At 28.3% G+C, this 12,195-nt stretch overlaps 1 protein-coding gene and 1 pseudogene across 1 annotated transcript; one reads left to right on the top strand and one right to left on the bottom strand.

Moving 5' to 3' along the window:
- Positions 1–3,731: 3,731 nt before the first annotated feature.
- On the top strand, positions 3,732–6,539 carry LOC107472832 (alcohol dehydrogenase 1-like; annotated as a pseudogene).
- A 2,130-nt stretch (positions 6,540–8,669) lies between these two features.
- LOC107472831 (stearoyl-[acyl-carrier-protein] 9-desaturase 6, chloroplastic-like) lies at positions 8,670–11,992 on the bottom strand. Its single transcript, XM_016092359.3, has 3 exons — positions 11,690–11,992; positions 11,210–11,503; positions 8,670–9,239 (listed from the first exon to the last, which is right to left on the bottom strand). The coding sequence occupies exons 1-3, from the start codon at positions 11,990–11,992 to the stop codon at positions 8,670–8,672; spliced, it is 1,167 nt and encodes a 388-aa protein (XP_015947845.3).
- Between the last annotated feature and the right edge of the window lie 203 nt (positions 11,993–12,195).

Here is a 12,195-nt window from a genome sequence, read left to right as displayed (position 1 = left end):
ATTTGGTGAATATCTTAGCCACAGCTCACTTTTCTTTTTCGTGCCATCATCATGATGGTCTTGTAGCTTGTTCTCCCTTCCTTTCGGTAGCTTACATTTGCTTCCATGGCTGCCAATATTTTCTGTGCAATAACCGAAGAGAGAAAGAGATGAGAGAGAGAAGAAAGAATCTGAAGTAAAGCTATTTCAAAGTGATTGAACTAATTAATTGAAAATAGCTTGCTTTTACTTCCCTTAGTTGGCGTGTAGCAATAATGCCAATAGTCAAATCAATCTTCTCTCACTTGCTTATGTTTTCAATGCATTAAATTAAATTTGAATTCCATCCAAAGTGAGGAATGGAATCCGTTGGAAGCATTGAACCATTTTTCTTTGCTTCTTGGGTTCGGTCAAAGCATGGAAACATTCATCAAAATTGAATTTGGGCCTTGTGACATTATAATCAAAGCTGGCCCATTTGTATAACATTTGCTTTCCTGATAAAATTGATTTCGGATCAAGCATGGAAAGCACACAAGAAAGCATTTGTTTGGGTTTGCAACAATTTATTCTGGCCCAATTATAACTAGCTTTAATTACAAACATAAAGCTGAACCAATAATGTAACAGTTGGGCTTTGTTAATTTTCATTTGTTTCAGCCCAGCACAAAATCTGCACAACAAAATTATTAATTAGGCAAATATAAATTAAGATCAAATTAATAATTTTGTAATTAAACATTTTAATAATGTTTGTTCATCATCAAAATTAAATAAGAGTTTTCCAAACTCATCATAAATAAAAAGTATTTTTGTTGATATTTATGTTTAATTTAAAAGTAAAAAATGTTAATATCTTGCTGAAAATAATAGAAGTTGTGTAGAGTAGCATCTGTCCCAAATTTGTTGACAGTGCTAATGAAATTTTTTTGCTTACACCAACTGCGAAAATAAGAAATAATACATAAAATGATAAATAGTAGTATTTTTGTATAAAATACTAAATATATAATTTTTATTTTAAAAAAACAACTCGTCAAACGAAATAAATAAGGGGTAAAAGATAGAAAAAGACCTAGAAATATCATTTATAAGGTGGTCAAATGATATTTACATGTAAACAATTTTTCTGTAAATATAATATATGATAGAGTTTAATGATATTGTTTGATCCATGTAGTCGATCCTACCTAATAGAACAGGATTTTATTATTGTTGTTAAAAAAAACTCGTTGTAATTATGGTTTATTAAGTTTTAATTCTTCTACATGGTTCCACCACTTACTATAATGTTGGACCAGTGGTGATTTTTTTATTTTGATTTTATGTTATGTTTTTAATGTACTTTTAACTCACTCCCTCTGCTCCATGGACCATGGTTGTGCATCAGCAAGTTCACAGCATCCCTAACTTTGTCATCTGTTTATTTGAGAACAAATGGGATATTCTGCACATGTGTATGTTACCAAAATAGGTTTATTAATTACTTTTCACTAAGGTGCGTCAATATTATAGGGTTTTTTCCCTTGATTTTAAAGTTGGGCCACCTCGTCTAATTTATTTAATCAAAGACGCTAACATTAATTTCCCTTTTAACATTATCAGACTATGAGCTTATCAATGACATCTGATTTTCACTTCATATTTAAGAACCTTTTAATTTTTGACTTTTTTTTCCCAATAAATAAAAGAAGAATTTTGTTATTGACTTCCTATTTAATGCATAACTTTAAAACAAGAATTTATATAATAATTTTTTAAATATAAAATAATTTATTTAAAAATTATTATTAATAAAAATCTTTATATTTTAATATTATTTCTTATTTTTGCAGCCAATGTAAGCAAAATTGAAATTGTATATTTTCTGCCCTACTTTTACAATCAACTGATAACAAAACTAAAAAAAAATTCAGTATAATTTTGCTGGCACTGATAACGAATTTAGAACACAACGGCTAATATACACAGTTTTTACTATTTTCAAAGCTCATTGACATTTAATGTTAATAGAGAATAAATATTTAAATAATTAATTTTAAAATATAAATATGAATAAAAAAATATTTTACTTGAATATAAATAAAATATAAAAAATAAAAATTAATAAAAATAAAAATAAAAATTTTGTTTTAATTTAAATTTTGAAAAATTTGCTATTTCACAAATTTATAAATTTAAAATAGCACGATTAACGATTTTTAAAAATTGATTAAAAATTATCCTTTAATTTATTAGTATCTAAAAAATTATTATCGAGACTTTTAATATTAAAAAAAATTATTATATAAAGTATATTTAATCATCTAAGGATGGCCGAAGAACTTTAATTTGGATTTTTTAGAATTTGAGATAATAAGTACCGCCATCCAAATATTTGTTTATGCATTTTATTTTACAAATTAAATAATAATTTGATTGATATATTATTTTAACTCGTACTAGTTTAAAGGACTATATTTTTTAATATTAATGATCTTGGTAATAATTTTTTATGTGTTAATGAATCAAAAAGATTTTTTTTAATTTTAAGAAATTATTAATTATTCTATTTTAAATTTATAAATTTATAAAAATTCAGAATTTAAACTAAAATATAAAATTTGAATTTCTATTCTTATATTAGAAGTATTCAATTTATAATTAATTAATTGTGTTTTTAACTATAGTAATTAAGAACAATGAATATGATGTAATGTACTCGGCTTCGGTAGTTAACAAAACAGTGACTTATTTTTTATTTGACCACATATCAAAAAATTTGTCAAGAAAGCAACAAATGTCACTTGTATTTTTTCTATCAATTCGATCTCTAGCAAAATGTGCATCGCAATAATAACCCACTAATTTAAAGGAATCAGTTTTCAGATACCATAAATTATAATTAGTAGTACCCGATACATATCTAATGATTCTCTTTACTGCTGAAAGATGAGAATTTTTAGACTTTGATTAGAATCTTAAGCACACTCTAACACTTTGAATTATGTCAGGCCTTGAAAATGTAAGATACATTAAGTAACCAATCCTTCATGTATATCTAGTCTCATCTACATCTCTTGCATACTCATCTTTGTCTAGCTTGATGCTTGGATACATAAATTTTTTTATAAATTTTGCACATTCCAACCCAAACTTTTTGACAAGTTCCTTGGCATACTTCTATTGATAAACAAAGATGTCATCAACAGTTTGCTTAATTTGCAAGTATGGAAAAAAAGTGAACTCTCCTATCATCTCTCATATAAAATTCATTAGTCATAAACTTAGTGTAAAATCTGCACATAAATCTTCATTAGTAGAACAAAAAATGATATCATCAACATAAACTTTCACAAAAATAAAATAATTATTGAAATGTTTAATAAATAAAATAGTGTCAATAGCTCCTCTTTAAAAATTTTTTTTTAAATAAAAATGAGTTAAACCTCTCGTACTAAATTTTAAGAGTTTGTCTCAAATTGTATAAGGCTTTATCAAGTTTAAAAACATAATTTAAAAAAAAAATTGTTTTCAAAATTAGGAGTTAAGCCATGTAGATTTCTTTATCTATTATTGCATTTAGAAAAGCACATTTTACATCTATTTAAAATAATTTAAAATTACAATGAATTGCATAGACTAAGAACAATCTCATAACTTTTATACAAACTACAAGAATAAAAGATGCATCAAAATCAATTTGCTTTTCTTGATCATATCCTTAATTATTATATAACTTCTTTGTATTAAGTCCTATGATTCTCTACTATATGTACATTGATTCATTCATTATTCAACATTATATTATATCAAAGATCAAGTTAAAGAACAATGTTATTAGTAACGATGCTGTGTTTATTAGAGAGTGTAGCGAATGTCCTCACTGCAAGTCAGAAGAGAGTAACATATGTGACCTTTTTAGGATCAACACTGACAAGAGTGTCATGATGATCTATGATCAAGAATCAAGATTCTCCATCAAGAGAAAATCAATTTATCATTTTGTTGGGACTTCAACATTCTGTGAATACACTGTGGTTCATGCTGGATGTGTTACAAAGATCAACCCTTAAGCACCACTTGATAAAGTTTGTGTTCTCAGCTATGGAATCTGCATAGGTTTGCAACATCATCCTAAATTAATATATTTCTTCACGTTTTGTTTATTGGTGATTCTATTATCTGACAATAATTTAGTTTTTACTTTTATGTTTGTAGGTCTTGGTGCCACTATCAATGTTGCAAAATCAAAACATAGTTTTTCTATTGCTGTTTTTGGACTCAGAACTGTTGGTCTTGTTGTATGTTATCCTCTACTTTTCTTTACATTGCATTTTTTATAGCTATGGATCAAGGACATTAGTGAGTAGTGACTCTTGTTCTTTTTTAAATCCAAATTTTTGGTTGCTGAAGGAGCAAGGATTTCTGGTGTATCAAGAATTATTCGGGTTGATTTAGTTTTCAGCCAATTTTAATTGAGGTTTATACGAGTTTCAAATATTCGTGATACGAGTAGTTTAAGTTTTATTTAAAAGATATTAGTTTATGTTTTTTGAATAATTTAATTTAGTTTGATATATTTTGATTTTATTGATTTAATTACTAATTTGGGCCTTATGTTTGTGGGTTTTGGATTTTTTATATTTTAACCTAATAAGAGGTTATAAATACCTTATAAACTAGTGTAGAGGTAATACATAATGATTTAGAAGTTTAAATTTTTTTTTTTGGTTTTGTGACGAAACTATGGCATTGACAAGATAAGTTGAAGAATAATGATTATCTTTTTACTCAATTTCAATCTATTATTTTGTTTCTATTTTAATTTGAATGTATCTTTTTTTATTCAATTTAAATTCTTATCATCTTGTTTATCTTTTTTCTTTATCATTTGAGATTAAAATTCAGATATTAGATTAATTTTTATTAATCTATATTTGTTCTCCTTTTATATATAAAAAAAGAGAGTCTAGTGTCTATATCATCTCTTTTTTATGGTTCTTGTGTTCATGTTTTCGTTTGCGTTTCATTATTGTTTAGTCATTATTGTTAATTTTATTCTTTAAAAAAAAATAAAAAACATACGGTGCAAAAAAAAGACATAAAAAAATATAAAAAAAAGAAAGAAAAAAATAGTATCTTTGTAATTATTATCTTTTTCATATACTATTTTTTTACCTATAAGATTCGAGGATGAATTTTTGTTGAAGAGGAAAAAAATATGATATATGTTTTAAATGTTCGTGATATGAAGAGTTTAAGTGTTATTTAGAAGATATTAAGTTATATTTTTAGAATATTTTAAATTAATTTGATGTATTTTGATTTTATTTATTTAATTACTAGATTGGGTGTTATGTTTGTGGGTTTAAGGTTTTCTATATTTTAACTTAATAAGAGGTTATAAATACTTCATAAACTAGTGTAGTCGTAATATTGAATGATTTAGAGGTTTGAAATTTCCTTTTTGGTTTGGTGATGAAATCATACATAGTGTGGACAATTGAGATTCAGAAGTTTCTCTTTTGTTGCATCGGAAAATTGAATAGAAGGTTGAGAAGATCATTGAATTTAATTCGCAAACTATAGCGTTGACAAGTCAGGTTAAAGAGTCTTTTTTTTGTTGAGTCAAAAAATTAAATAAAAAATAAAATAATTCTCTTTATACTCAATTTTAATATATTCTTTTTTCTATTTTAATTTTAATGTATAATTTTTTATTCATCTTTTTTATTTTTTTTCTTTTATGACATTCTCTCTGAATCAAATGTAGTAGATTTTTTTTTGGTGACAGATGATTAAGCATATAGTATATTGAACAAGTTTTTCAAATCTACTATACAAATAGTATTTACTTACTAATGTTATTTTCTCATTTTAGGCTAAAAAGTTTGGGGTTAATAAATTTGTGAACCGAAAATATCATAATAAACATGTATAAGAGATTAGTTCATTCTAATTTTTTTAATAATTATTTATACTTTTACGAAAGAAAGACTAAAATGTTAATGTTGCTCAACACGTAATTGCTAAAATTATCAATAAAAATGTAGATCGTTCTGATGAATGCTCTAGCAGAATCCAAAATATAATTTCTGTATTTGAATGTATCTATAGTGTAATTGAATCAAAACTTGTTCTTTTTTTTAATTCGTTGCTGTAATGTTGTTATGATAAGTTATTTATTAAGGCTAATTCTTCCTTGTCTTTAATTTTGGTGTCGAAATTGCCAAAGTTGTTTTTTTAGTAAGTTTTTAATATTAAAAAATTATTTATTTTTATATTTTTTAATTTAAATATTAATTTTTATCTCTTTTTAATAAGTTAGGCAAGTGTATATAGGCACCACAGTATACACCATTTATTAATACTAAAACTTAAATATTCTCTTCCTTTTTAGGCTTGGGGTGTTGCTGTTTTTCTTGCTGTACCAAGCAAATATGATGCTTTTGAAACTCATCCTATGAACTTCTTGAATGAGAGGACTCAAGGGTACCTTCTATGGTAACTACAAACTCCGAATCAATCTTCCTAAAGTTGTGAAAAAGTACATGAAAGGGATTAGCTTTGTATGCTAAACTCTTCATTGCAGTGGATATCCTTCTTCAGCGATAATCGAGTAGCTAATTAAGCAGAAATATTTGATAACTAACATAAATTAATCAAAAATAGACAAAATTTATTTTATTTAATATTTATTAATTATAAATAAATATTAAATAAAATAAATTTTGGTTATTTTTTTTATCTTTTTGAGTTCTTACTTCTTAGCATTACCAAATTAGGCAACATGTTGGTGAGGACTTTTAATCAAGGTTGCAAAAATCGGACCGGTTATTGAACCGGTCAAATGACTGGTTCAATAGTTTAATAGTTCAACTGGAGTTCAACTGATTTAATTAAAATATACAATAAAATTATAAAAGAAATCAATATGTAATAACAAATTAACAATAAACTGAGTTTTCTTAATAGTTAACCAAACATTTGTTCCTTTCATAAGACCATCTTAATCTTAGATTCATTGAACAATACATTGCCATGGCAATTGATTGTTATAGCTTCCATATGCAGCAATCATAAGGAGGGAAAACCATTAAACAAAAGATGTCCCTGTCTCCAGTAGAACCGTATCAAATATTATCACAATTATCGTTTCTTTTAATCAACAGAGGCAGTAAGAATTAAAAAACAAATATATACAGTAGCAGAAACTCGAATTCAGTACTTCCACATATCAATAAAACCTCAACAACAAGAAGAAATAAGAGATCAGAGCTCAATTTTGTTAGATGATGAAGAAACAGAGGAAGAAGAATTTAATCTAATCGCAGATCCAATTGCGATACCAACTCGCAAAGTTAACACAACAACATGCAAGCAAAAGGATATGGCGATTGCGGTGAGGAACATGCAGCTGCAATGGCGCCTGGCAAAAAGAGGCAGATGAAGGAGGAGATTGAGGGTGCTCCACCACCATCTCCAATCTTCAGTGGTGATGTCGCTAACGATGCTAGTAGCAGCGTCACGGTCGACGCATCTGCAGAAGGGAAAGGGAAGGCAGTTGCAGTGATGGAGATGATGAACGCGACTCCACTAGATCTGATCTGCGACACCAGTGGTGCAGTGCTCCGAAAATCGAGATGAGCAAACGGCAGCTACATCGTTGCAGAGAGGAAACAAGCGGACTTCTCTGGCGCGTAGGATTATGGAACCTATCTGGGAGAAGATCGCAGAAGAAGATGAGGCTGGTGTGGTGGAACTTGGAAGAGAAATTAGTGCTGAGGTGTGGTGGCTGGTGAATGAGGGAATTGAGTCTCGCTATTTGCATAAGGGGTAGGATAATTGGGTTACCGGGTCAGGATTTAACCGGTTTTTTTATCGATTTTTTGCAGACTAATTTTTGGGATCAATCGGATCGGCCTAATAACCGATTCCCTGTTAACCCGGTTGAATCGGCCAATCCGATCCGGTTTTTAGAACCATGTTTTAATGGCTTTTTCCAATTTTAATAGTGTTCAGTTTTTGTGTTTGATTGGGTCTTGGACTTAGACCTGTCTAGCCGAACATCTGACAAAACAAATCTAATTGCCTAGTTGCTAATTCACATTGATTTACCCAATCTAGTCGCATATTAGTTCAATATTTTGTTTGAATAAATATTAATGGTTCAAATCTCGCCGTAGTAACAAATTTTAAAAAATAGAATTTTAATTTATAATAAATTAGCCTTTAGCTTATTAAACTAAAATATATTATAAGAAAAAAGATAAAAATAACACAATATGACAAACTAATTCTATAATAATTTAATATTAACTTTTATATAATATAAATTGGTTTATATATCTTCTAATTAATTTCAAAAAAGCATAGCGCTTTTTGAAATATCAGACAATTATTGTTATATAAAACAATACTATGAAAGTTTCATTTCTGATCTTTAGCTTCCTGTGCACCAAGTGGGTCCAAATCTCATTTGATCAAGTGTTTTGTGACTTTTGTCCACTTATAGAGATAAGTGATCAATTTATTTTTTCGAGAAATGCTATTTGTACACTAAAATTAGCCACTAAAATCAGTCACCAATATATTTGTGTATAAATATATATGTGGTTTAATTTATTTTTAAAGTGTATTTATGTTCCAACATATATTTTATACTAGTGGCTGATTTTGGTATACACATAGCATAACTCTTATTTCTTTTATATTAATGACACTTCCTTGTTGAAAATCCAACTAAATTTGACACTATGCGTCTCTGTTTTATCTGCTCTCTCAGCAGCTCGTTCTTGGAACCTTCTAATCTTGGGTGCTAGACCACACACAAAATCCTGTGCACGTCTTCCTTCAGAAGTTAAATCCTGTATCTTCTCTAATTTCCACCTGTCGATCAAAAACTCCAAAATGTCAGCATAATCAGCGACTGTGTAGACACCAAGTCGTTGTGCCACTCTAGCGAAGTGATTAAAGAGGCGTGGATCCTTCCCATCCTGCATCAAGTGTGCTGGCATTGTGATTCCTTTGCGCATCATGTTTGATATTGCCACCACTGTCTCTGTAGGATCCACTTCTAGAAGCTTCTCAACGATCTTTGTGTATGCATTCTCGTGACGCTTTTCATCGGCAGCAATGGTGCCACATATTCGCGCAAGCACTGGATCGCCGTTTTCCTTAGCAAGCCGAGCCGTGTTGCCGTGTGAAATAAAAGTAGCCCGCTCTTGAAATGATGTGTACACAAATCCCATATATGGATTCTTGTCTACATCGCATTCCTACACCAAAATAATAAATTTGAGATTAATTTTGAAGTAATGTAAAAATTTTAGAGAAATGTTAGATCAATAAATTAATTTTGTAACTAAGTTTAATTAAAATTTTTTTCTTATGTTTTTCTTCCTTTTTTTTAACTTAAATTTTTAGTTATCAATCTTTAAACTAATAGATGGAGTTAATTGAATTTGATTATTAAAATAATTTAGTCACTAGCATTATCGAAAGTCTTAAGATGATGATGTAATGAGTACGTGTGCACTAGCTAATAAGCGGATAAAAAAGAACAATTTTTACAATAAAAATAGCTGTATTTATATTTTTTTTAGAACAATACTAGGGGCCAGTAACATTTGTGATTAGTAGCCATCAACTAACCATTAATGATGATTTGATGGTGTGAGATTGGTGTGGGATTTCATCCAATAATTCATCTTTCTCTGCTAGTTACATGTTGGTCAAAATGCAATAAAATTGCTAGCCCCCTAGACTTTTCCTTTTTTTATAATAAATTACCACTTCTATCCATAGATTTACAATCTATAAAAAAGTAGTAATTTACTATAAAAAAATTATAAATTACCACTCACAAACTTATTAGTATAAAATCAATTTTTTTTAAATAAATTTTTCAACGTTTTGAATTTTTATGAACAAATAGTAATTTATATTTTTTTAATTAAAAAAATTAAAAATCAAAACTTTGGAGAAGACAAATTTGAACATATTCCGATAGCATCTCATCACCAAATATAAGGTGGGGAATATTCCGTATCAAAGAATACCGTACCATGGCAAAAATCATTAGTATTGTTTTAGCTAAGATTCTCAAAACTAAACCAATAATCGAATTAATAAAACTAAAAATTGAATGTTTAAATATTTAACGGAAATTAAATTAGATATAAAAATATAAAATAATATATTTATATTAACTGAACCAATTTTCTATTTTTAATTGGTTCGATTTTCAAAATAATGATTTTAATCTTTACAAAGAGAGTTTTTCTTTTTACCCACAAAAAATATTATTTAGGAGCTAAATCTTTCTCTTAATTTGTTTAAATTTATGTCTTATTGGCAAATAAAATTTGAGATTCACATCATAGAATGAATCATTTAATTTTTACACTTCCATATTGTGAATAGATATTTGTTGATTTAATAAACAAGACAATTAGTATTAGCATTGGCCCCATATATAAAAAAGGTGAAAATTCAGGTGCAGTTGACTTCACGTGAAGTTGATAGATAAGAGCCGTTAGATGGTTTGACTGATTTGATTAAATTTTTATCTTACGACTCTCGGCTATCAACTTCACATGTAGTCGACTCCACCTGAGTTTTCACCATATAAAAATCTAGGGAGCCACTCAGATAAAGACGCCTAAAACCTCTTTTTTTAAAGATATTTTTTAATAATTAAAATTTAATATATATAATCGATTAAATTATGTTATTTTTGTAAAAATTAGATCAGATAAATTGATTTGGTCAAAAAATTAGTAAATTAAATATTGAATTAGTCTAAATTAATATTTTTTTTATAAAAAATGCCTACAATAACTTTATTATAAAAAATAATTAATATATATATATATACTTTAAATTTTGAGAATCCTAAATTCTAACTCTATAACGAGACAGAGAGAAGGTAAGGGTTAGGATTTTGATAACCCTAAATTCTAACTTTAAATTTTAGTCATTTTTTATAATAGAAATATCGTAGTTATTTTTATAAAAAATATTAATTTAGATCGGTTTAAGGAGTAGTTTACTAATTTTTTTGGCCAAATCAATTTATCTGATCTAATTTTAATAAAAATAACACGATTTAATCAATTATATGTATTAAATTTTAATTATTAAAAAATATTTAAAAAAAACGTTTTAAGCGTCTTTGTCTAAATGGCTTCCAAAAATTTATCTTTGAAAAAAACCTATTAAATAGCAGCAAGAAAATGCATCTTACCATGCCAGCTGCAATCAAGTAATGGATGGTCCTCTCAATCATACGCATATCAACTCGTCCTGAAAGGTACAAATAAGTTCGGAGCAAGTCTCCATGCCTATTCTCTTCTGCGGTCCAAGCCCGAGACCACACTGCCCATGGGCTTGTGCTTGAGCCCGTCTTATCCGCAACGCCATCGAGCTGGTTGAGCCTTGTTTGATAAGTGGGCAAAGCTTCCTCCGTGATCATATCACCCACCAGAACCACAAAATAATCGTCTGGAAGTTCAGCTGTCCGATCTCTTAGAGCCCTCAACTAAGTATTTTGAATCAATATATATCATGAGTTAGTATTAAATAATATCATTATATCAATAAACCGTGTCAATTTAAGTAAAGTTATACCATTATAATTTTTTGTTTTGTAAACTTGATGTATATATGAAATTCAATAACAAAACATAGATAATATCCAACTCTTAATACAAAATTGCGATATCACCTTATCGTTGAAGTCCTCGTCCGGCAGGGAGGAGTCCGGTAAAAAATCAACAGGCTGCCAGCTTTGCTCAACGGGCTTGACAAGTGGCAAGATGCACTTTGAAACCCAACCCTCAAGTGACTTGAAAACTTCAATCTTCTCTGGTGGGATTGCGTATGTTTCAGGGGTTCTTATTAGTGTTGAAGAAGGTGCATTTGGAAGTGTAGGTTTACGTGCATGTGGCTTGGAGACTTTGGATTGTCTGTGATGGAAACCATTATGGTTCCATGCAAGTGATACCATCTTGGCTGTGAACGTCGACATTGCTTGCAAGTTGCAATAGCATTGTCTTCATACATGGTTATATATAGTACTCGGGGGTAATATATATTATTGTTTCTCTTTCATAATTTTCGAAAAAAATTAGAAATATTCTAAAATTTAATTTATTTTAAGAATTTAATTTTAATAGAATGTTAATATAAAATAATTTTATATGTATATTCAATCACGTATCACATCAATAA

The sequence above is a fragment of the Arachis duranensis genome, chromosome 2 (assembly GCF_000817695.3).
Source record: "Arachis duranensis cultivar V14167 chromosome 2, aradu.V14167.gnm2.J7QH, whole genome shotgun sequence".
Classification (NCBI taxonomy): domain Eukaryota; kingdom Viridiplantae; phylum Streptophyta; class Magnoliopsida; order Fabales; family Fabaceae; genus Arachis; species Arachis duranensis.
The sequence above is the reverse complement of the archived record's forward strand: the minus strand, read 5'-3'. Positions and strand labels throughout refer to the sequence as shown.

Excerpts from the sequence above, each read along its gene's own strand:
- LOC107472831 (XM_016092359.3), bottom strand. The coding sequence starts at position 11,992 with ATGTCGACGTTCACAGCCAAGATGGTATCACTTGCATGGAACCATAAT. Across the intron at positions 11,504-11,689 it reads ACGAGGACTTCAACGATAAG|TTGAGGGCTCTAAGAGATCG; the intron begins GTGATATCGCAA and ends CAAAATACTTAG. Across the intron at positions 9,240-11,209 it reads ACTTGATTGCAGCTGGCATG|GAATGCGATGTAGACAAGAA; the intron begins GTAAGATGCATT and ends ATTTTGGTGTAG.